The sequence below is a fragment of the Heteronotia binoei genome, chromosome 21 (assembly GCF_032191835.1).
Source record: "Heteronotia binoei isolate CCM8104 ecotype False Entrance Well chromosome 21, APGP_CSIRO_Hbin_v1, whole genome shotgun sequence".
Lineage (NCBI taxonomy): Eukaryota > Metazoa > Chordata > Lepidosauria > Squamata > Gekkonidae > Heteronotia > Heteronotia binoei.
Window position 1 is genome coordinate 160,838,449 of NC_083243.1, and position 26,651 is coordinate 160,865,099.

The following is a 26,651-nucleotide window of genomic DNA, read 5'->3' on the forward strand; positions in this document are numbered from 1 at the left end:
TTATATTTTCCCCTTATTTCCACCTTTAAAACGTCTCTTTAGTCTGTAAATAGCTCCGGAGTGAAAGAAGAGTTTCTGTACCTTTTTTCCTCTGTTTATCCAAGTTCCACTGGTCTTCCAAGACTTTAGTTGTTTAAAAATGTCCCAGAAGGTTAGGATCGTGACGAGCTTATGCCAAATCAATGGCTCTGAGAGATCTTGCAGACGATAATTTTGCAAACTTCTGAGACTCCTCAAAGCCTCAAAGGACCCTTCTCCAAAGCTCCTTTTCAGCCAAGGTAAATCTCTTCTAAAGTTTTTAGTGCAAGTCTTGGACCTTTCTCTCACTGAGAAAGGTAGGCAGTGGGCTTTGGTTTGCCCTCCACTACCCCGAACAAGACCTTCAGCTTGCTCCCGTTACGAGAGACAACTCAGCTCGCCATTTTCCTCCCCGGAAGTCGCTGCTGTGTGACTTTAGAGAGAAAGGGCTTAAAGTTTAAAACCCTTCTCTGGGAGTTGTGTCACTTGTATCCTATGGGTCCATAGGGTACAACTGAAAGATCTTTCCCCTTCTCCAGCCAGCCAGCCCTGGCAGGCCAGCTGGGGAAGCAAAGAGATTAAAGAGAGGTCTCCCCATGGGCTCAGAAGGGCTGCCTGGTTGAAGCTGGACAGCCCAGCAGAGCCCACAAAACAGCTGATCATGTGGGGGCTCTGAAGGTCAGCAGCTTGAACTACTTTCCATTCTGGGAACAACTTCCACAGTAGCCCTGTGGCCACCAGCTGCCTGGGGAAGCTGATCCCAGGAGGGAAGGCAGTTTAAACTGCCTCCACCTGGCTTCCCCAGGCGCCCTGCATCTGCAGGTCATCTGGGAAGTCAATCCTGGGAGGAAAGGCAATTTAAACTGCCTTCCTTAGGAACCCTGCGGAAGCCAAGGCTTGGAGAGGAGGAATGAACCCTTCCCAAACCTCCATGGGAAGGGTTCATGGGAGGCACTTTTTCCTAAACCGGCCTGGTTTGTTGATCACTTTGTGCCCAACTTCTTAATGTCAGTGTTCCCTTGTCCTGCTGTTTTAAGTGCTGGTGTAAGAAATCTGGGATTTTATGAGTAAGCAGTATGAACATAACTCTGCTTTGCTTGCCATCAGAAGTCATTACAGGTAGAGCTGCATAAAACCTCAAGCGCTCTGCATTTGCCCCATGAAGTTTTGAATGCCCCCCAAGGTCTGCAGATTGCACCTTGGAGGGGATGTATAGCCCCTGTTCAGAATCCATGATCTAGAAGTCAATGAGTTTGTTCCAGCCTAAACTGGCAATTCCACCCATTTCCCCTTGCTGCTGCAGACCCCCACCACCACCATTCCACAAAGCCAGTGCATGGATTCTTATCTAGTTCAGTGTATGGATTTTTGTCTGGGAGGCTTGATTCTCCACTCTGCTGATGTGACCTTGAGTCAGTCACAAGTTCTCGTAGAGCTGTTCGTCTCAAGAGCAGTTTCTGTCAGAGCTCTCTCAGCTCCACCTACCTCATGGGGTGTCTGTTGTGGGGAGAGGAAGGGAAAGATTGTAGGCCACTCTGAGACTCTTTTGGGTAGTGAAGGGCAGGGTATAAATCCAATCTCTTCTTCTCTATCACCCATGAACAGCATTTTAGGATATTTATGGGAGTGGGGAAGCAGGAAAGTTCCGTTTTGCTGATGGAAAATTTAGACTGGATCAAGATCTGTTCCTGTTGTCTGCAAAATTTAAAGTTCTCATCTGAAAGATCCTAAGGTATATGAATGCCGTCATGACTGATAATTGAGGAGTTGGAGACACCATAACGACCACTCAGATAAAAAGTAACTATAAAACTCAAAATGAACTAAATTGCCTGAAGGTCATGATTCCGCCTATTGAGTAGCACCACAATGTTGCTTTTAACTTGTTTTTAATATTGTTTTAAGTTTACTGATTTTAGGTAATTTTTGGTTGATTGTTAGAGGGCGGGAAATAAATCCAGAGTAAACTTTATAATAATAACTTTATAACAGAGTAAATCCAGAGTAAACTTTATAACAGAATAACTTTATAAGCAGGGCTTTTATTAGATACAGCCGCACCATGTATTCATGTTAGTGTCACATCCTTTACCCATTGAAATGTTTTTTTCTTGTGGTTTCTGGACTGCTGCTTTTGCCGGCATGGTCTCATGTATCTGTTCTTTTGTAAGTGGCTAAAGGCTATTTGAGTGATTGTTTCACTAATCACAAGTTTGCATTTGTGTTTGTTAGGCACGTGAAGCTGCGTTCTACTGAATTAAACCATTATCCTTCACAATCAGTACTGTTTTCTCAGATTAGTAGCAATTCTTCTGGGTCTCAGGCAGAGAGCTCTTTAACACTGCCTAATAACTGATCCTTTTATGTGGAGATGCCAGAGACTGAACCTGGTAGTTTCTGCCACTGAGCCACAACAGATATGAACTAACTTTGATGGAAAACCTCCGTAGGCTCCTAGTGCAGTTCAAAATCCATGTGTTGAATTGCTAATACATTTACTTATGAACCATTTTTTCAATAATTTTTTGAATAAGTTCAAGGAGCTTTTTCCTTGCGAAACCTGTACAGATGACCATCTAGAAATTTTCTGGATGGTTTTTGAATTTGGCCCTGATACAGCATATCACCGCTTCTTCATTGAAATAGCTAGATCAGGGGTGTCAAACTCATTTATTATGAGGACCGGATCTGACATAAATCAGACCATGTCGGGCTAGGCCACGTGTGTATTTAAGTTGAGGTAGCAGAGAGATAAATTTTATAAAGAACACAAACACAAATATATCTTTTTTAAAAAAACTTAAAACGTGCTTAAAACGTTAGCACACATTGGTCTTAAAGATGCTTTAGTTTGTTTTTCTTCCATGGGATCCAGGGAACTGGGCAAAGGAAGCTCTGGCTCTTTCCTTCCTTCCCCAGGGGATCAGGAGGCAGAGGAGTCTCAGCTAATAGAAGGAAGAGAGGCTTGGCTCAGTAGTTGTGCAATTGAAAGAGCCTAGCAAAGCAAGCTACTCCCCCCCCCTTCCTAAGGGAGGAGCTTCAGCCAATGGAGAAAATAGAGGTTTTGCTCTGTAGCTTCTGTGCAATTGAGCAAGCCTGGCAAAGCAAGCTGAAGGGAGTGAGATATAGGGAGAAGGAAGCAGATGACAACCAGTTGCTCGGGGGCCTGATTCGGCCCTCGAACTGCATGTTTGACACCCCTGATCTAGATGTACTGAAAACATGTCAGCTTTTAGTATTTTATCTGCCACAGCCTTCTTTATTCAGTCACTAGGGTAACATAGATTTCTTTTTGATAATGTCGCTCTATTCCTATTTCTCCCTAACAGGTACACTTCACTCGATTATCTGAACATCTCTTACAATGAGTTATTTGCTGAGATGCATGCATTCTTCTAGACATTTTACTTATTTCCTGTTTTTTCTAATCCAGGTGTGGTAGACTATTTCTACAGTTGACCTCAATGCTGCCTTGTGTTACTGCAGATATTATGCAGAAATATTTGAAAAGCCATTAGTACTATAGATTTTAAATTGAGCAGTAAATTTGGGAAGGCTTTTTGCCTCTGAAATCAGGAGATCTTATGAAGAGACAGTGTGCAAAGTTTAGTATTAAAGAGAAAAATAGAAATTTTATACATTTGCTAAAAGCTTTATACGAAAGTAGCAGTATATTGCTGCATGGATATCACATCCTTCCTGTAAGAAGATCTGGCTCACAAAGGTAATTAAAATGTTCAAAGTCTAAAACTAGCCCAGCAGATCTAAATGCAGCTTGTTCCCTATTCTCCAAATCTAGCCACGATTCAAAAGGAGGCCTTTTGTTGCAGGGATATTATTCTCACCATGAAATAAAAGTGCAAAGGAAAGTGTCTGTTGGTTTGGCAGGTTGTAATGCAGTGCCACTGTCCACTCACCTCTCTCTCCCCATGTTGACTGAAGCTCATTTTTAAAAATGACACACAGTGGGGAATGAGAGGATTCGTGCTCTGATTTTTTTCCTGCGTGTGCAAACATACCTAGAGTACTAATTTCGTATTTTATACAATAATCCTTTTTGTAAAAATTTCAGAATGTCATTCATTGACAACACTTAAAGAAAATGTGGATATGATACGACAAGTCCTTAGGTATTAAAATTGTGGCATGTTGAGTAACCAAGATAACAGGTAAGAAAAACAAAATTACAGCAATTGAGTTGGAAGATTTTGCACCAAAGACATTACTAGATACAATGAATGCAATGGTGGACAGTCTGAAGTTGCAACCAATGACATTATTACCTGGCATTTCTAGAAGGCTCTGGCTCTAGCCACACCCACCCACTCACCCATCTGCTCCCAGTGGTTGACCACAGAGGCAAGTTGTCCCAGCTGCAGTACTCCATATGCTCATGTAGTTATCTGACCAGGCTAGCAATGCTATTTGCAGTGGAGGCAGCAATGACCCTACACAGCACCAAACCACTTACTGGGAAAGGGCTGGGAAGTGAAACAGCCCTGAGGTTTCAAGCTGAGCATCTTCTGCTGTGCTTTAAGCCAACACTGCAGGATCACTCAGCTCAGTGGGGCTAATAATGGGCATTATTAGCTCACCCACTGCATCAACTCCCAAAGTGGAAGCAGTGCAGGAGGAGACCGTTGGTGAGCTGACACAAACTGCCCTGGCTGACTGAGGGGTCTGGGCCGAGTTGCAGAGGCTTGGCTCTGCTTGCTCCTAGCCACTAGCAGCCCTGTAAGGCAGAAGTCCATTGGAAAATTTCCCTGTTAAGTTAAATGGCCAATCTTTCAGAAAATTAAAGGGCTATGCTCTTCTTGGTCTTAATCCAAACTCAATTCAAAAAAGCTACAAAATTGGTCCCAGTTTCTCTAAATAGAAATATCTTCTTTCAACTAGCAATAATGATGACAATAAAGTCTTCTACTGTATCATCAGTGCTACTATAAACCCAGCCTCTAAAATCCCATGCTGTATTGCCTCTTTGATGTGGGAAGTCTATTTTAAGAGGCTATTCTCCGATGCTAATGATCCTAGTGCATCTATCACTATTCCTCTTGGTGCAATAGCATCCTGGCCCATTTCCACACAAATTAACATCAGTGCACAAATACCTGGTTTATGGAAACATCCTATTATTATCCTGATATTTTAAAAGGGACCCAGAAGTGGCCCATCCTGCTATTGACCAATCAGTCTTCTCTAAGAAAATTATATTCTGCTTACTTACTAAAGAAGCTCCTGGGTTTGATGGAATCAGAAACCATACTAGGGCGTGAACATAGGATTTAGGTGGGGTTCCTCATCATATGACCTTTGCCTAATTATCACCTGGCTGAAAAATATTCATTTTAAAGGAGGGGGGAAGATTACATGTGGCTTTTATTGACCTCAGGGGGTCCTTCAACCCCATAAATTGCCCTAGATTGTGGAACAAACTTAAACCATCATAAAGAAAAGGCTCCTAGGACTTATTCAACACATACTCAGGTTTGACTGCCCAAGTATGATATCGATATGATGGGAATTAGACAAATCATTTAATTTGGAAAAGGGGGTTTGTGGGGGATACTTGTTGGCACTTTTCCTATTTAATTTATATTTAAACACAGCATTGATTTTTGATTATTACTGCCATCCACCCAAATTAGCTGAGATTGGTGTACCTATTTTGCTTTATGCAGATAATGCAGTGATTTTGTCCCAAACAGGGTCGGACTTCCTATTTGAGGAATCTGTTTTCAGCAGATCTATCTTGCACACAGTAATTCAGAACAGCCCTTCACAAATCAAGCTTACACAAGCACCATAAATAGGTTCTTCCACAATAAAGTGGGGTTGTATTCCTGGAGTCATGCAAGCCTTTAATTTGAAAGCAGTTCCCCTCATTTTTTATGGTTCAGCTATTTGGATTAAAGCTATCTCTGATAATATTGACCAACCACTAGCCCAGTTCTTAAGGAAAATATTGGATATTCTCTGCTGTGCATCAAACCATCATATTACAGGCAGAATCTGGACAGATATACTTGGGAGCATTTGCCCTCAAACTGAGATTAAAACAGCTCTATGCTGAAGATGTTTTGTTAGCTGCTTTAAATCAGGATACACACAAAGCAATGTGGCGGAAGGCCCTGGATGAGAAACTGATGAAAGCTGGAATGTCGATTGATGATATTTTTGAGATAGGCAAAATTAAAGCATTGTCTCTGATCAAAACGTGAGTCCTGGAAATGGAACATAGTAGTTTGATTCTGAGAACTCGCAGAGTATGCTGACTCCTATTTTATAGTCTTTCTTACTCCTATATGTACTACCTTACCATTCCATATTACTGCAAAGCTTTTTTGTTCGCAAGACTGAATATTAATTTTCCTAACTGAGCCCCAATGAATTAATATTCATTGGGGCTCAGTTAGGAAAACTGATCTGCACTAATGATAGCTTAAAAGCCAAACCACAATTTGGGCTTCCAGCTGTACAAATCATGATTAAAAGCTGCTTGTATATTTTAATTTTCCACCTCCTAAACATTCTATTTCTAAAATTTAGAGGGCAAACCAGTAGCGATAATTCAATGGTATATTAAACATCACGAAGACATAGCTACACACACCCAAATTTGGCAAGTTTGGATTGATGGTCAGTTGTGAATATGTGTTCAGATGTCGTATTAAGGCAGTTGAACGTCCATGGCTTGGTGTGATGTCTAAAATGAACTGCTGTGATTTAAGCCCATTACTGCATCCATGTTAATAATCCATGGCCTTCCTCCATAGAAAAATAGCTACTCTTTAGCACTTACTTACTATAGTACAAATTCCTCAAACACTCTCTCAGAATTCCTTATTCCAAACACAGTTCTCATTTTCAGGACAAAAGTTGGAGCAAAGGTGTTGTTTTATACTTCCTGGAATGGAACATTGTACCCACTGTACTTCAAAAGTATGAATAATGGAAACATTGATAAAATCTTTTAAAATTATTAATATTTGAGGGGAGAAAGCCTTCCCCATCAATTAGTGGTAGCCAAGTCATTTGCAAATTTATAATTCTCAGTGGAAATGTCTGTCCACCCCCAAGGAGTGGATTTTTGATATATAAAAGTGTCACAAACATTGAAAGCCTTCTGTTTACAAATCTACATAAAAAGCTTAGGATACAGAAAATTCATTCATATGCAACATAGCATTTGTACACCCATTCCACATAGAAGAACTTTGGTTTCTCTACTTTCCATTTGCAGCACTGAACATTCGTTCCTAAGAGGGAAAAAAAAGAGGACTTAATGGCCAAATTTAATAGTCAGTCATATATCTAAGAACTAAGTCATAATCTAATCCAGTACAAAAATTCAGTACATTACTTCCTGAAATACTTGCAGAAATGCAGGGTAGTTGACATTATTTCCATTTCAAATAGGCATTTGTATAGGAGACAGTTTCGAATCTGGGGAACAAAGTTCAATACCAGCACCTTTCAATTTCTAATATTCAAGGGCAGGTTTTGAGGACCTGAGTGAAAAAGCCTCAAACCAGAAAAACCTAAAAAGCCCTGAGCTGCCATTTAACAGACTTATCAGACAAATAATGATGTAAAAGTACATGTATACTCAGGTAAAATAACTAGTTTCTCTCGACTTCAGCACCAGTAATTATTTCAACTTTTATCAAGTTTAGTTGTTCATAGATTTTAAAGTCATGGTGGGGAAAAAAACAGTGTGAGACAGTATTGGTATATCAAGGTCAGTATTGTCACCTCTGACAGGCAGCAGCTCATCAGGGTCTCAGGCATAGGTCATTTTTATCGCCTACCACCTGACCCTTTAACAGTAAATCCTGGGGATTGAACCTGGGACCTTCCGAAAGCTAAGAAGATGCTCTACCACTGAGCCCTGGCCCTACAACCGAATGCCAACTGTCATTCTCAAAAACCTTACTAGCTCTGTACCTAGATAAAAACCTCTTAATTTTACCTTTATCATCCGTTCCAGTTTAATGGCATCAGCAGCAAACTTTCTGATCCCATCAGACAATTTCTCCACAGCCATTTGGTCTTCATTGTGAAGCCAACGGAATGTCTTCTCATCTAGATGGATCTTCTCAAAGTCAGATGCCTGGGCTGCATTGAGGGATACATCAAATTATGGAATCTTCACAAATATAACAACCCAAGCTATTTGAACAGCGCAGTCAGTGAATGCCCATCTTAAGACTGGTGATGGTGGAAAGTGCTGTCAAGTCACAGCTGACTTATGGCAACCCCACAGGGTTTTCAAAATGAGACTTCAGAGGTGGTTTGCCTTTGCCTGCCTTCGTGTCACACCCCTGATATTCCTCAGAGGTCTCCCATCCAAATACTAGCCAGGGGTGTCCCTGCTTAACTTCTAAGATCTGATGAGACTGGACTAGCAAGAACAATTCCAAGATTGCCCCCTTCAAAATCCAAATGGCTAACATCATTTATGTATTTAAATATTTATACCCCACTATTCTTCTCAAAGGGGCCCCATGGCACAGAATGGTAACTTGCAGTACTGCAGTCCAAGCTTTGCTCACAACCTGAGTTTGATCCCGGCGGAAGCTAGGTTCAGGTAGCCGGCTCAAGATTGACTCAGCCTTCCATCCTTCCAAGGTCAGTAAAATGAGTACCTAGCTTGCTGGGGCGGGGGGGAAGTGTAGATGACCGGGGAAGGCAATGGCAAACATAAGAGAAGCCATGTTGGATCAGGCCACTGGCCCATCTAGTCCAACACTCTGTGTCACACAGTGGCCAAAAAAAACCCCTAAATGCCATCAGGTTCACAAGTGGGGCTAGAAGCCCTTCTACTTTAACCTCCCCCCCCACGCACCAAGAATACAGAGCATCACTGCTCCAGACAGTTCCAATAATATGCTGTGGCTAATAGCCACTGATGGACCTCTGCTCCATATTTTTATCCAATTCCTTCTTGAAGCTGGCTATGCTTGTAGCCGCCGCCACCTCCTGTGGCAGTGAATTCCACGTTAGTCACCCTTTCGGTGAAGAAGTACTTTCTTTTATCCGTTCTAACCTGACTGCTCAGCAATTTAATTGAATGCCCACGAGTTCTTGTATTGTGAGAAAGGGAGAAAAGTGCTTCTTTCTTTACTTTCTCCATCCCATGCATAATCTTGTAAACCTCTATCATGTCATCCCGCAGTCGATGTTTCTCCAAGCTAAAGAGCCCCAAGCGTTTCAACCTTTCTTCATAGGGAAAGTGTTCCAAACCTTTAATCATTCTAGTTGCCCTTTTCTGGACTTTTTCCAATGCTATATCCTTTTTGAGGTGCAGTGACCAGAATTGTATACAGTATTCCAAATGAGGCCACATCATTGATTTATACAGGGGCATTATGATACTGGAGAATTTGTTATCAATTCCCTTCCTAATAATTCCCAGCATGGCATTGGCCTTTTTTATTGCAATCGCACACTGTCTTGACATTTTCAGTGAGTTATCTACCACGACCCCAAGATCTCTCTCTTGGTCAGTCTCTGCCAGTTCACACCCCTTGTATTTGTAGCTGGGATTTTTGGACCTAATGTGCATTACTTTGCACTTGGCCACTTCATAAGAAGTCTGCCAAGAAAACATCATGATGTGATGTCACCCCATGGGTCAGTAATGACTCAGTGCTTGCACAGGGGACAACTTTTACCTTTTTATTCTTCTCAAAGTGGCTTACAACACCATTTACACCTTGGCCCATTTTATCCTCACAACTACCATATTGTGAGGGTTAAGCTGAGAGAAAGTGACTGGCCCAAAGTCAGCTATCCAGCACATCATACACAGCAGGTATTCATTCTCAGCTACTTAACAAGGAATAGCCAGGTATTCAGCATTTAAAACATACGTTGAGAGTTCTGTTATGATTTTGGCTCACAGAAAAATATGGAATAATAATGCAAAAACAAATATTCTAATTTGGATATCAGTGGTCAAAAGATGAGCAAACCGGTTCATCTAATCAATGTATCATGGGAGGCTTTTGTTAACCACACAATTTTGTTAATTCACACAATTTAACAGCCTGTTAGTACATAGTTTATCCACCTATCACATCCAGAAAGCACAGGGTAACAATAAAAGAAAAATGAAAGCAACTTATCATGAATTTTAAAATGTTATATTGAAACAACTGCTTCTGAATAGTAACACACATTTTTCACCCCTTATCAGCTCCGAGTTCATTTCTCCTAAACTTTTATTCAGTATACAGTATTTATGTTATCTCCAATGTCACGTTGAACCAGGGATTCCAAGAACATTATAAAGATTAATACAAAGTGTCTGAGAAAACAGCAGTGCAAATCAATTCAATGAATGTTTTGAATAACATAAGACAAGCCCTGCTGGATCAGACCAGTGGTCCATTCTGGTCCAACATCCTGTCTCACACAGTGGCCAACCAGTTCCACTGGAGGATCACGGCTCAGAGGCTGAGGCCTTCCCCTGAATTTGCCTGGCATAGGGATTCAGAGATTGGCTGCCTCTGAACATGGAGTTCCCTTTAATCATCATAGATAGTAGCCACTGAGAGACCCTATCTTCCATGAATCCATCTAATCCCCTTTAAAGCTACCTATCCCTGTGGCCACTTGCTGCATCCTCTGGCAGCGAATTCTACATTTTAATCACTCACTGTGTAAAGAAGTATTGCCCAACAACTTCATTGGATGCCCTTGAGTTCTAGTATTCTGGGAGACAGCAAAGTTTTTTGTCAACTCTCTCCACCCCATGCATACTTTTATAACCCACCGTCATGTTCCCTCTTAGTTGTCTCTTATCTAAATTGTGACGTTCCAGACTCTTCAGCCTCATAGGTAAGGTGCTCCAACCCCCTAATCTTTCTCTGATCCCTTCCATCCATTTATCTAACACACAACCTCTCCCCTTCCTCCCCCGCCCCCAGGGTGAAGGACCACCATTAGACGGAATCATCTTCAGTAACACACTCGCACTAAGACTATGACGCAATATGTTGCATTGGTGGAGGAAAAAACTTACCTTCTTTGACAGTGAGCGTTGGAGTTAGCTTACTGGTATCTTTACTGAGCTCTCCCAGAAGCTTGGGAGAAATGGTGAGATAGTCACAGCCAGTGAGTGCTTTGATTTCTCCAGTGTTTCGAAATGAAGCTCCCATCACGATAGTTTTGTAACCAAATTTTTTGTAGTAATTGTAGATTTTAGTGACACTTTTCACTCCTATAAAAACAATGAATGTAAAATGCAATGTTATTTCACCACTTTTCAAGAAACTTACTCCCCAAAGACAGCCATATGAACTGAAACAGTTACCTGGGTCCTCTGATGGCTCATAAGCTTTTTTGTCTGTATTTGCAACATGCCAATCCAGGATACGCCCAACAAAAGGTGAAATGAGTGTAACACCTGCCTCTGCACAGGCAACAGCCTGAGCAAAGGAAAACAGTAATGTCATGTTGCAGTGGATCCCATATTGTTCTTCGAGAACTCTGTAAAGTAAGTTATCAAAGAAGAATTACTTTCCCTACCAACAACACTCATACTAATAAAACAGCTACAGAATTTTTAATATAAACTATTTTTTAAAAAAAAATAACAGTTATGAAGCTTTATCTAGTATTTGCCCCACTTAAAGACTAAGTTCTGAAAATGACTACACCAGAAAACATTACAGGGGTTCCAATCAAGACAGGTAAGCAAAGGTATGTGATATTAAATAGCTATTTTACACCAATTCACCAGGTATAAACTTACTTGCCAGCCTGGATGCCTTCCCATGTTGAAGACAGTTTGATAAGGATGCGGTCTTTACTAATTCCTACTTCCTTATAAAGATCTATGAAGTGTCTAGCCTTCTTAACCATGCCTTCCTTGTCAAATGACAACCTTTGGAATAAAGAGGATTTTTTGTTAAAGGTTACAAGCATGCTTCATAATGTCCTTAAATACATATAACTCATGTTACTGTTATCTACCCCTGGGGTTGTTGGTTTTTTCACTAGAAACACAGTTCTGGCTGGCTTGGTGTCTGGGGGTGTGGCCTAATATGCAAATGAGTTTCTGCTGTTTTTTTCCCTACAAAAATAGCCCACCCCTCAAAAGAGGAGATGAGATCATGCTTATGTGCAGAGGAATAATTGTTTTTCTGACAAGCACCGACCCAATGGTAAGAAAGTTAACGGGCATCACTGCACTTCAACAGGTTTGCATTTTCAGAGATTTGCTCTATCCAGTTACAGACTTCAGCCAAACACCACTTATGCCAGCAATGCATGGAATGAGAAGACTGCGTCACTCCTTTTTTTATCAAAACAGATGTGCTCATTTTCCTGACTGCATCACACATAAATATTATATACGCATTCTGTTCCATATAGGGAACAGTATAGGGAATGTATTGCCCAGCATGTGTACTTACAGAAAGTTAGCCCACTTGTACCCTTGCTCCCAGTTCTATGCAATCTTTATCTAAGGAATTTCAATTGACGAATGAAATCAGAAAATACACACCTTGCATCTACCTCTGTGGACACACGGCCAGGTATTCTCTTCAATATTTCTCCACCAAATAATATAAAAAGCTTGTCACAAGCATTTGTAACCTGATCATCTTCTGACCTGGAAATATGAGAGAAAATGATAAAAACCTAGAAAAGAATGGAGTATGGTCGTTATGTAGGACAAATTTGCAACAACTAGCTTTAGTACCTTATGCTATGGACTGCTCTTGGTCTTTATCATTATAACCAAATCCCCTCACTTAAAGATGCTGAGGGATGGAATGAGTAAACTATAGAACATGGATTAAACCAATCATTAGAACTCTTGTGTTTTCTTTGAACTGCACTAGTTGAATTATGTCTCAATGCTACACATGAATCTTATACAATAGGGCTTTTTATGAGCTGGAACACACCAGAATGCAGTTCTGGCTGGGTTACCCAGTGCTCTGGCTCTGCCCTCTCCATTGCGCCCGGTCAGTGAGCTACAGCCACACTGTGACATCCATCCAGTCCCCAACTGTGGTCCTGCTGGCTGCCATGCCTCACTGCGTAGTTGGCGCACCGGAGAGGTGAGTCCACCATCGTATTTATGGCTGGAACCCATCCCCACTATGCCTGCCCTACACTGCCTCTGACCAGCCATGCCACTGCTGCAACCTCATCCTGGTTGGGCTGGTGCTTCTTCTGGTGCGTGCTGGGTGGCAGCCTGGTGGCTACCCATCCCTGCCAGCCCGCCTGCACCGTTGACTGCGCTGCCTGCAGCTGGGCCCGCCTTGGCCTGGCCCCAGCCCACCATCTTGCTGTAAGCAACTGCTGCTGCATGTCTTTGCACACCAGGGTGCCCGCTGGCAGACCCAGGCTTGGCTCAGCCTGCCGCTGTTACGTTCCGGAACAGGGTCCCTCCAAGTGCTGCCCCCCCTCGGCTGCTCCTGTGGGCTCCATCCACATGTTCAGCCTGGCTTAAAGGGCCAGGTGGGGTTTTTCTCCAGGCTAGCTGGAAAGTTTGTGCTGGTGAGAAAACTTAACCAGATGAGACCTCTTGGGAACTCAGCACTTGTCCTGGTGTGGCAATTCTTGGCCTCATTCAGGACCAGTTTCAGGAGAGTAGCCATGTCCCTCCACACCAGAAGAGGAAAATTCAAATCCAGGACCCCCTTAGAGACCAATAAGATTTTTGGTACTAATTTTCAAGCTCCCTTCATCAGATACAGCTTCCACTCTCAAAAGTCAATACCTGACAAATTCTGGTCCCTCCTGCTGCCCTCTTAATACCTATTTGGTCTGCATTCACTGTGATATACCACAGAGGCAATCAACCTCTGAATGCTGGTGCTAGAAAGGAACGTTAGGGGAAAAGCCTTTATGTCCAGTTTGTTGGAACTCCAGGGCAACAGATGAACTTCTGGCTTGATCCACAGGGCACTACTTGTGCTCTTAGTCTCTGCTGGTGAATTTGGAATGGCACACTTCTCTAGGAGCAAAGAAACAAAACTTACGATTGTTTGTTTTCTTTGGAACTACCTGCCAGAGGAGATTAGAAAGGCCACTTCCCTCCTTTAGTTTAAGAAGGGATGTAAGCCATCTTTCTGGAGTGCAGCCTTTGACTGATTCATTGCTGAATGCTCAGAAAATTGTCTTTAGAAGAGTGACAGCATCAGAAAAAAGTTGAAAGTAATTTCTAGTCTGAATTCTGTTGCTGATGGCTTTATTGATCTGTTTTTGAACATTGTAGTACTCTTTTAAATGACTGTTGTATGAAATGTGGTCTAAATTTTTATTAGTTTTGTTTACTGTGAGATAGGTTACACTGAGTGTGTGTGACTGGCTCATGGTCACTCAGGAAGGTATCATGGCAGAATGAGAATTCCAAACCTGTTTTCCCAGGTAAATGCTGTTAACCAGCATCAATCACCCAAAACTCGGGCGTGGCTGGATGAACGCACTTTTGGTGATGTCAGGGTGTCTGGCCTAATATGCTAATGAGTTCCTGCTGTGCTTTTTCTACCAAAAAAGCCCTGATAATAATTATATCTTTTAAGAACTTTCAATTTTTATGTTTAAAGAACTTTACACACTCAGAATTTTGGGTGTCAGAACTCTTGAGTGTTCTTTGAACTGTACTTGTTGAATTATGTTTAAATATTTTTTGTACTAGTTGTCATGTCTCTTTAAGAACTTTAGACACTTAGCTGTGATTGGTTTGGGAATCTTCAAACTCACCATGCTATGAAAATGCTGAGCACAATGTGAGCATAATGTGACTCATTGAACATTCTGAGTGGTCTTTGCAATTTAAAATTCAAAATTTAAAATCTACAACTGAGAACTGATACATTGCCTTGGGGCTCTACAGAACCGGTGAGTAACTTATGGTGTGATCTAATTCAATATTTATGGTATTTAGGCTTTATATAGGCTTTTCTTACAGCGTAGCTTATTGCTTGAGTTATACTGAAGCTTTTTGCCTTTTAAAACTCAAAATTTAAAATCTACAACTGAGAATTGATACATTGCCTTGGAGCTCTATAGAGCTGTGTGGCTTATTGCCTGACTTATACTGAGGCTTTTCTCCTTACTGAAATACTGAAGCTTTTTGCTGTACTGGAATTTACCTCTTATGAGGTGGGACGTTCTCCCTTCAGTGGTGGTGGAAGGGGAATACAAAAAAGTGCCGTTCCAAGAACGATTTGTCCCTGCTGCTGCAATGGTATCGAATCTCTAGTCCATGTCATATTTGACTGTGAGGCTTATAATGATCATAGAGAAGTACTTCCATTTTCCACGGCCATACCTTTTACCAGTAGCCAAAAATTGCAACTCCTTAAGAATCTTCTTAGTGATAGGAACCCTGAGGTTACATACAAATTAGCAAAATTTAGCTGGCTTGCCACAAGAATAAGGAAAACTCTAATGATTCAGTCAGGGAATGGCTAAACACCTTTGTCAATCTGTTGGCTGTAACTGCAATGTTTTGTTATATATGTAGTTTTATAACAGTATTTTATGCTTTTTATGTATGATTTTATGGACAATTAGTTTTAATTTTGTATGATTTTACTGCTTTAAATGCTGGCTTAGGCAGGGAATAAATAATTTATTTATTAAGGGAAGAAACAAAGAGGTCTAGACAGGGTTTTTAGTTCATCCTTGGTTTTAACACTAATTTTACATCTTCAGTGTCAGCGTCTTAAAGTCTGTATTGGTATTTTATGTATATTTTAGGTGGTATCATATTTTAGTGTATAATAATTATTGTATATTTATATCACCTTTTATTGGTTATGAATTGGACTTTTATTAATTGTTTGCTGGTCTATGACAGTTATAAATAAATAAATAAAAACTAATCACACAATTGCATGTGCAATAACTTACCTGTGCTGAGGAAGATTCACATCTTTGAAACGTGGGACTCCCAGTCCCTGGTTGGATCAATTTATTCTTGGATTAAGGCATTCTGAATCGTATATTGGAATCGTATATTGGATCTTGTGAACTTTAATACCTTATTCAGACTGAGTTTCTGAATTCTATTAAGTTTCTGATTAGTTGTTATTCTCTTTTGTATATGACAGTTGTCGTCTTTGGATTATTTGTGTTATAGATTTTTGTATAAGGGCTTCCATTTTTCCTTATATTTACTAATAATATATGTTTTTGACAATATTTATTTTTTGTTATTACTGCTCATCTAATTACAGTTTGTATTTTTGTTGGTTTACTTGCTTGTAACTGCAGTTCCTCTAGGTCAGGCCAAACTTGCTTAATGTAAGAGCCACAAAGAATAGATGTTTGAGAGCTGCAAGATGTGAACATCAGATGTAGGTAGGTAGGAAGGAAAAGATGGGAGAGGGAGACAGAGGTGGAAAAAAACAACCTTAACTTTAAATGCCTTCTCCAAGCCATTAGCTGAATGGAACTTTGAGAGCCAAACAATGTGTGTGAAAGAGTCAAATGTGGCTCCTGAGCCACAGTTTGGCCACCCCTGCTCTAGGCTATAGTGAACTACAGTACAGCAGGGATTAAGGAAACAAAGGCCAATAATATAACCAAACATTTGCAACTGCAAGTTTAAGTATTAATAGGGCTTACTCACCCACCAAGTTCTTTTCCATATGCAATAGCATCTTCCACTAACTGCTGGTAAGATGGCATCTGGGCAGCAGCCAGTATCAGGGAAGGATTGGTAGTAGCATCCAAAGGCTTATATTCCTCAATGGCTTTGGAAATAAAAAGCAGCTTTCACTATTTATCCATTTAATCTAGGAATTCCTGTATCTGTACAAACCCAATGTCAACCCAGTGTGCCACAATAGTGAAAAGGACAAACTCTATGCTAGGGATTACTAGGAAAGGGATTTAAAATAAAACAGCCAAATTATAATGCCCCTGTGTAGATTTATGATACACCCTGGATCCGCTGCATTCACTTTGCACTGCAGCGCAAAGAGAGAAGAGTTAGTTTTCATCATAAGAGCTGAAGCTGAGTTTTTCTGGGTGCATCTGCTTCGGTAGGCTATAACTCAGACATTCCAAATCCAATCTTTGTCAAACTTGGAGGGCAGGTGGAGGAGAGCCTGCTGAAGGTTCCTGGTGAGTTTTACACCTCCCAAACTAAATGAACCATGAATTGGGTCAGAAGTCAAACAAATCACAAAACAAACCACCATTTTCCCCACTGCCTGTCCACAGTCTCAAATATTGTGTTACCTAGTAATCCTATAATGCTAATTGTAATCTTTTGAGATCTCTGCCAGCATTGTTTAAAATTCTAATTTGTGTGTCAGTACAGTCTTTGTTTCTCTACTTGTGGGTGGGTTAAACCCACAATTTTATCGTGTGAGATTACAGAGTGAAATACATCTGACTCTATTGACTTGATTTTTTAAAAAAATCTGGACTGTAAAGTCAACTTTGGAACTAGCTACATGACTGGGCTGTTTCAACTGATAATTTTTAAGTCAACATTTTTTATGTTTGCTAATGCTATCTCTTCAGAACATGGTTAAAACTGGAACACTAATAAATCTCTGCTGTTTGCACAGCTTGGCGAGTAATCAACATGTTCAGAACAAAAATAAAGCTTTAGGACTAGTATTTAAATACTTTCCTCCTCAAGCTTTTGGACATGAGCACACTTGATGGATAAATTCTATTTGTTAAGACTAAAAAGAAAACAGTCCAGATATTCAACCTACCTAAGAACTTCCCTGTTTATAAAGAATAAGGAAGTGCTACATACATCATTTCCCCACCTCAGTACTATATGCCATTTCCTCTTAACTTTATTACTTTGTCACACAGATATACCCAAAATTCTGGTTTCATCCTGCAACATACAGGTACTGCCTGAACAAATAACAGATTCCCATCATTTACCACAAGAAAACGAAGTTACACTGACCTGTAACTATTATTCATCCATTACTTTCTGTGCACACACAAGGACCACATGAATGGTCAGATAGGTCTTTATAGCTAAAAGCCTCTGGGGGCACTGCATCCCAGAGCCAGAATCTTGTTCCCATCTAGGGACCACATGCTCCTGCATAGCAGCATACCCCTACCCTCAATACCTCTAGTGCCACTGAAGCCAGAGCATGCAGTGGAGCAGGAGAGAATGTATGTGTGCCTGCACAGAAGATATTCAATGAACAACAGTTACAGGTAAGTGCAACTTTGTTTTCAACATTGATCTTTTGTACAGTCCCACATGAGGATTCTAGCAAGCTACTCACAGGTGGTTGGGCATGCTCTTCTCACTTGAAAAGTGAATGAAGACCTGCCTTGCCTACTTGAGCGTTATGTCTCACCTGCAGATTCAAAATGTAGTGATGTACAAATGTGTCTGCAGTTCTCCCTCAAAGGCACTTCATCCAGGAAAGCTGTGGAGAAGCCATAGCCCTAGTGCAGGCGTCCCCAACCACCAGGTCATGGACTGGTACTGGACTGTGGCCTGCTAGCAACCGGGCCGCGGAGCAAGGCAGAGAGCAGCCCCGGACTAAAGAGGTTGCAGGGGAGGCAACCTCAGAGTGAGGCCACACCGCCTCTTTCAACCACCCAGGTCCTGGACCGGCAGAAGGGGCAGCACTGCTGTGGCCTTAGCCTTCCCCTCATTTATAGACTTCCACCTATCAACTGATTGGCAGGAGTCTTTAAATGGGAGGGGGAGGCAGAAACAGCCCAAGTCTCCCCCCATTTAGAGACCCCCATAGGGGACAGGGATGTGGCATGGGCGGGGGCAGCCTGGGGTGGCAAAACCCCCAGTGCCGCCTCCCCCACTGGTCCCTGGAAAGATTGTCTTCCATGAAACCGGTCCCTGATGCCAAAAAGGTTGGGGGCCAATGCCCTAGTGGAATGGGCATGATTGTTCTATAGGCATGGCAATCTGGCCCTATCATAACACTCCCTAATGGTCCTGACAATCCACTGGGACAGGGTCTGAGATGGTGTTCTCCTACTCTCAGGGCCACTAAAACAAATGGCTCTATTCCTGCAAAACTTCAGGGTTCTGAGGTAAAATAATAATGCCCTCCTAACAAAGGATACAATAAACACTCATTCACAGAGCTTGGTGCAGGAAAAAATATGGGCAAAACAATATCTTGGGATAAGCGGAACATAGAAACTACCTAGGAATACCTTCAGAAAGAGAGGATATCTATCTGAAGAGCTGCTGGCTCACCCACTCACCTGGCTGAGGTAACAGCTACTAGGAAACACACCTTCATAGAAAGTTCTGCCAAGGAACAGGTAGCAAGCGATTCAAAAGGCTTGAGCATTAACTGTGCTAACATAACAGATAAAAGACCACTGGGGCATTAAAGGATCCCAGGGCAGGCAGAGATTGCCTAACCCTTTAAGAAATCTCTTAGACAAAGGATGGGAGAAAACGGATCCTTCCTCAGTTCGTCTGTGATAGCAAGAGATAGCAGCCAGGTGAACCTTCAAAGAAGAAAACACCAGGCCCTCAGTTTTCAGGTATAAATATAATAAATAATCAAATATGACTTGCAACAGGGCACTACCTGGCAACACATCCTCACTACATCAGAGGGAGAACAGCCTCCACTTGTATGTATAGGATTTCGTAGTGTTAAGTTTGTGTGACTGCAGGAGGACATCACTAACTTCCTTAGAAAATATTAGGTCTCTGTTTGAAGCCTCCGAGCCATCAGGTTAATGCGGTTCAGACTGCGATGAAGCACCTGGTTGATGCTGATTATATCTAGTCATTTTGGTAGAGAAAGAAACTGGCTCTGGGAGATCTCCATAAGGACTGGCAACCATATCTGATGAGGCCAAAAGGGTGATACCGGGATCATATTTGATCTCTCCCTACTGTCTATTCCCCTGATAGGGAGTGGGAGTGGAGGGAATGCGTAAACAAACAGGGCTTGCTGTCAACATAGCTGAAACACATCCCTTGGGGAACCAATTCTTACTCTTGCTTGAGAACATAATCTTACAGCTGTCTTGTTTTCTCATGTCACATAAAGACTGACATCCAGCACCCCCAGAGGATAAAAAACAGCTCCAGGTAAGTGGCCTTTATGGACCACTCGTGGGAGTGTGTTCCAGCTTCCCAGGGATGTGGATAGTTTGACTCAAAACATTGAGCTTCACCACTATGTCCCATGTAAAAATAGCTTTCTGATATAGACCTCTGGACCCTGTACTTCCCTGCTTTTAAAAATAAAACATTGTACATTGTAACTGTATTTTCTGTCTGGACAAGAATGGATCAGTTTCAACGATATCTGAAAAACAACTAAGGTCATAATGCACTGCTTGCAATTCTGAAATGTTAACATGCAGCAGCTTCTCATCTTCTAACCAAGTACCCCTAGCTGACAATTCATCATAGTGGGTGCCCCAACTGAAGAGCAAAGAATCCATAGTAAGAATGCTACCCCATGTTCAGAAACTTGAAAGGAAATCCCTTTAAAATAAATTATCCATGGAAGACTACCCCAATAAAGAATGTATGACAGGTCCGGGAATAGAGAATCTGGGCCATGAGGCATTAACCCCAGCTCTATAACAAGACAGAAACCAGATCTGCTGGGATCACATATATAACCTAGCCATATGTAGGACTGTGATGGTAGAAGCCATATATCCCAAAAGCCACAGAATTTTCCAAACCAATTTGAACTATCTCACCAAGACAAAAATAGCCTGTACCTTTTAGTGAGATAGGAAACTTTTCCACACTAGGGAATCCAGCATAGCTCCGACAACCTGTACCCTTTGAGATGGAACTAAATGTGATTTATCCCATTTTACCAGGAGTCCTAGTCCTTGACAGGCCTCCAGGACAAAAGTGCAATAATTCAACAATCGGTCCTTGGAATTTGCCACCATTAACCAGTCATATATATGGAATATATAGCAACCCCACATTCAGAGGTAAGCAATAACCAGGGTTAATTAGAAAATACTCTGGGTACAGTGGTGAAACCAAAGAGTAGGATTCTGTAGTTCCCCACATGAAAAATGCAAGAACCTATGATGTCGAGGGTGGATTGAAACATGATTTGAAGGCATCCTTCAAATCAATAGCAAGGAACCAACAATTAAATTGTAATAATTGAAACATGAAGAAAAGTGTTTAATTTTCTGAGGTCTAAAATGGATCTAACTCACCCATCTTTCTTATCTACTTGGAATATGAGAGAAGAAACCCTCTGATGCCTGAGACACCATAACCTCCTGTATGGTACCCTTGTCAATTAGGGAGGCCAAAGTCTGGGCAACACCCAAATCTGTTTGGTTAGATCCCCTTAAAGGTAAACAGCAATGGGGAATATACTCAAATTCTAATCTGTAACCAAATTAACTATGAACAAAACCCACTCATTGGAAGTAATAGTCTCCCACGCCGTAGAAAACTGAGCTGGCCTGTCCTGAACTTTACAGGGGCTGGCAATTAACATAGTCAGAAGGATGACTTCTGGGATGAAGATGCTTCTTTGGAGGAGGGCGGTTAATGCTTCAACCTAGACCAGTTGGAACCCTTATGCCTATGGTTACCCTGCTGTGGGGTAAATGGCTTAAGGGGAGGATACTGAGACCCCAAGGGACTAGAAAAGCAGCAGTCCCTTTGATATGAGTGTCAGGGCTGTCTCACAAAGGATCTCCATTTAAATTGGGATGTGGACAAATGAGAGACTCCTAGGGTCAGTTGTATGTTTGTTCTTTATCACGGAGAGCACCTCATCTGCTTTGGAAGAGAAGAGCATGAAACCTTCAAAAAGTAAACCCTCAACTTTAAGTCTGATCTCCAAAGGCAAGGCTGTTGATCTTAACCACACATGACACCTGGGTACGATGGAGCTCATCATGGCCCATGCAGCTGAATGCATTTTTTGCCTCTGTCTTCACTGTGGAAGATGAGAAGTGTTTGCCCACTCCAGAACTGCTGATTTTGGGAGGGGTGTTGAAAGACCTGAGGCAGATTGAGGTGACGAGAGAGGAGGTCATACGACTGATAGACAAATTAAAAACTGATAAGTCACCAGGCCCAAAAGAACTCAAAGGTGAAATTGTTGATCTCCTGACAAAAATATGTAATCTTTCTTTGAAATTTGCCTCCATTCCCAAGGACTGGAAGGTAGCAAATGTCACCCCCATCTTTAAAAAGGGTTCCAGAGGAGATCTGGGAAATTACAGGCTAGTCAGTCTGACTTCAATACCAAGACAGTTGGTGGAAATGACTATCAAAGAGAATAAGTAGGCACATTGATGAAATAAAGTTATTGAGGAAGACTCAGCATGGGTTCTGTAAGGGAAGATCTTGTCTCACTAACCTGTTAGAATTCTTTGAGGGGGTGAACAAACATGTGGACAAAGGGGACCCAAAAGATGTCGTTTACCTGACTTTCAGAAAGCTTTTGATAGTTCCTCATCAAAGGCTTCTTAGTAAGCTCAAGAGTCATGGGGTAAAAGGACAAGTCCTCTTGTGGATCAAAAACCGGCTAATTAATAGGTAACAGAGAGTGAGTATAATTGGGCAATTTTCGCAGTGGAGGGTGGTAAACAGTGGGGTGCCACAGGTCTCAGTAGTGGGTTTGATGCTTTGTAACTTGTTCATTAATGGTTTGGAGTTGAGAGGAAGCAATGAAGTGGCTAAGTTTGCGGATGACAGTAAATTGCTCAGGGTGGTGAGGACCAGAGAGAACTGTGAGGCACTCCAAAGGGATCTGTCGAGGCTGGGCAAGTAGGCATCAACATGGCCAACTGCAAAGTAATGCATACTGGGGCCAAAAATCCTAACTATAAATACAAGTTGATGGGGTGTGAACTGGCGGAGACTGACCAAGAGCGAGATCTTGGTATCGTGCTAGAGAATTTCACTGAAAATGTTGAGACAGTGAGCAACTGCGATAAAAATGGCCAACGCCATGCTGCGAATTATTAGGAAGGGAATTGAAAACAAATCAGCCAGTATCATAATGCTCCTGTATAAATCGATGGTGTGGCCTCATTTGGAATAGTGCACAATTCACTGCACCTCAAAAAAGATATTACAGCATTGGAAAAAGTCCAGAAAAGGGCAACTAGAATTATTAAAGGGTTGGAACACTTTCCCTATGAAGAAAGGTTAAATGCTTGGGGCTCTATAGCTTGGAGAAATGTTGATGGCGGGGTGACATGATAGAGGTTTACAAGATTATGCATGGGATGGAGAAAGTAGAGAAAGAAGTCCTTTTCTCCCTTTCTCATAGACATTCAATGAAATTGCTGAGTGGTCAGGTTAGAAATGACAAAAGGAAGTACTTCTTCACCCAAAGGGTGATTAACACATGGAATTCACTGCCACAGGAGGTGGCACTGGCTACAAGGACAGACAGCTTCAAGAGAGGATTGGATAAAGATATGGAGCAGAGGTGCATCAGTGGCTATTAGCCACAGCATATTGTTGGAACGCTCTGTCTGGGGCAAGTGATGCTCTGTATTCTTGGTGCTTGGGGAGGGCACAGTGGGAGGACTTCTAGTGTTCTGGCCTCACTGGTGGACCTCCTGATGGCACTTGGTTTTTTGGCCACTGTGTGACGCAGAGTGTTAGACTGGATGGGCCACTGGCCTGATCCAACATGGCTTCTCTTATGTTCTTAACATATCAATAAAGCTTCACCTATGCTTTCATAAACCATCTGAGTGTTAGTGGCAAAACCTCACAGCTCTCGAAACACAACACTGATTTCAAATAATGAATAAACTAGTTGCCCTTACTAGGCATGGGCCACATACTGCTTTGTCTGTCCTGGAAGTTATCTGCTGAGAGTAGCTGCAACCTTAGCCTGTAAAGGTTTAGTTAAGTCTCTGTTCTATAGAAGTTTCAGGAATTCCTCATCCTAAGTGATCTTTTCCCAAGGCTCTTCAGATTGCAAAGTAATTTTGTTTTGATGATCCAACCACTAATAATAAAAGTAAGGTAATCTATCCTGTTCTACAAGTCTTAATCACACCATGCAAAGAACTCTGACCTGTCCCAATTTGCTAACTCATTGCACATCAGTAGGATGCAATCCTTTGTTAAGTAACAGAAAGATTCTACTCTTTCATAAGACCATTTACAAAACACTGCGTGTTTTAAAAAGTTCCTCTTCTATGCTGAATTTCATTTTTATCATGTATCTGTACATCCCTAATTCATGTAATAAGCACAAGTGAAGAAAATATGGAAGCTCAAAACAAAGTAAATCAGCCAAAACACAGGCCTGCGATACAACAGAATTTCAGAGTGGACCCTAAGAGAAGACAATGCATCCTAGGCATCCTTCCGTTCATGAAATTCTGCAGATAACCTTTTAGATCATGGTCCTATCTCATGAAATATGCTGTTGAAGAAGATCTAACTATGTATGAATCTTGCAGTAATCAGTGGAAGAAATTATTTGGTTTGCTTGACATCCTCTACTTCTCCAGAGCTAGTAATTAATTGTATTAGCTTTATTTTTATTAACATATTAGTATGCTCTTTGGAACAATCATTTAATTCAGTTACAAAGGAAATGAAAAGATTCCAGTCTCTCCTCTCCTGCAGTGCCTGTGGATCTCCTGCTTCTGAATACACCCAAGATAGTAACCACTTTAATTAAGCTAAGCATAACCTCACTACCATGGGCCTCATAATACTCTTTATACACGTTACGTACATCAAACACGACACAGGTATGGTGGGGGCATTATGGACTGCACTATCTGGGTTAAAAAAGCCACAGCATCCTGAGATTAATAATGGTGAGATTAGAAAATCGTGGGGGTGATGGGGGGGGGGAGATTTCATTGCAAAATCAGGTAACCGAAATTCAGTAGTTAGATTCAAGCATGAGCCTTGATCTTGCCCCTGGCTCTTCAAGCAGAAGCAATGGAGGCCGCCACTTCCTGTTTCCAGAGAAGTCGCACTTGGGTGAAGTGGCCAAACCAACAAGGACTTGTCGTTTTAATAGCTTTAACTTCACTATCTCCTTTGTCTACCTAATTCCATCCTTCCGCCTCTGCACATTCCCGCTCCTGTCACAATGCACTACACAGAAGGGCCTCCGGAGTCTGCAGCACTAGGCACACGTTAACTGGCAGTAATTTCAGAGGAGAAGCCACTCTAGTTTGATCTCGTAGAGACATAAGGGGAGGGTTTTTTTTTTTTAAACCCACTTTATTTCATCATATACTGTACTGGATCCTGCTTCATCAAACACATCAGTGAAAAGCATTTCAGAATGACTAGTGCTTCTGAACATGCGAGTTCTAGTCCAGGTCACTGTATACCGGAACAAAACTTTTGTTAGCTTTTAAAATGCCACAGAACTCTTTTTAATTTGAAGCTAGCCCCATTGAACACAGTCGGCCTTAAGTCCGAGTAGAACTGCCAGGACGGAGCTTGGATGAAATACTTCCTCTTTCGCAGCAGCAGGTCTAAGGAAAAGAAAGGAAAGGGGGCGGGAACGTGAAATAAGCGGAAGCATGCAAGGAAAGCAGACCCGACTCCCGAGAGACACACCAGACCCTCCCCCCTGCCCCAGTTCGCCTGCTCCGCGCTTCCTCTGGAAGAAATCAACGGCTGATTAAGGCGTCAAGGCAGACCCTCTCACCATGGAAGTCCCCGGTGTCGGCCACCACCGTGGTGTGCTGCTTGAGCTGCTCCAGCACCGACTCCATCTTCTGCCTCTTCACGGGCGAAACTGACATGGCCCTTTGACCAAGTGAGAGGGCGCAACTGCGCCTCGCGAGACCCTTATATACCCTCCGAGAAGCTGCGGACGCCTCGCGCCACCCAACACTGCCACAGACAAGCGAAACTGACGGCCGCGCGAGGATTAATGAAGGGGCGGGGTCAAGCAGGCTAGTGCTGGCTCCTAAATTGACCCGGTTTCCTTATTCTGACTTTACCCCCAAGCCTCCACAGGAAAGGGGGAGGGGACTGCTGAGCGACAGCCCAGGGAAGAATAAGCGCGCATGCGCACCAGGGGAATTTCCCCCCCCCTTGCTTCGGTTTAGTGCCAATCGCAGGCGGCCGTTTATCGTAGAACTAAGGGGTAGCGCGAGAGCTGGAGATAGCCGCGTAGGGAGAATGAAGTAGCCAATTGCAGGACAGCGGAAGGACAGTAGAGGTGAGGCGTCTGTGTGGGCTTCTTCTCCCCCCATCCTCCTGATTGTGCGACGAAATTCGTTGAAATTTACGAGTTCAGTAATCATGATTGTGGGAGGCGTCGCCAACTATGGTTGCAAATCCCCAGGAGGTGGCTGGTAATCTCGTGGGATTGTAACTGGTCTCCAGGCAATACATATCAGTTCACCTAGGAAAATGGCCACTTTGGGAGATGGACTTTGTGGTATTACTAGGAATAAGGCCTGCTGTGAAGAAAAATACAACGGACTCTAGAAGGAGGCTCTGGGCAAGTGCCCCCCACCCTTGCTGTCTTCCTTCCCTCCCACCCACTCAAGAGAGGGCATTCACTCCCCCCCCCCCCACCACCACCTCAAGGGGAGCTGATCTCTGCAATCTGGCGAGCAGCTGTAATGCTGAGTGATCTGCAGCTGTCACTTGGAGAATGGCGACAGTGGTTCCCCAGGAGGAAATGGCTGATTTGGAGGGTGGAGTGTTTAGCATTGTA

At 42.3% G+C, this 26,651-nt stretch overlaps 1 protein-coding gene across 1 annotated transcript; it reads right to left on the reverse strand.

The window, feature by feature from the left end:
* Positions 1 to 4,144: 4,144 nt before the first annotated feature.
* TALDO1 (transaldolase 1) lies at positions 4,145 to 26,176 on the reverse strand. Its single transcript, XM_060262684.1, has 8 exons — positions 25,629 to 26,176; positions 16,625 to 16,748; positions 12,536 to 12,643; positions 11,780 to 11,911; positions 11,339 to 11,514; positions 11,048 to 11,245; positions 7,991 to 8,136; positions 4,145 to 7,277 (listed from the first exon to the last, which is right to left on the reverse strand). The coding sequence occupies exons 1-8, from the start codon at positions 25,723 to 25,725 to the stop codon at positions 7,245 to 7,247; spliced, it is 1,014 nt and encodes a 337-aa protein (XP_060118667.1). The 5' UTR covers positions 25,726 to 26,176; the 3' UTR covers positions 4,145 to 7,244.
* Positions 26,177 to 26,651: the final 475 nt, after the last annotated feature.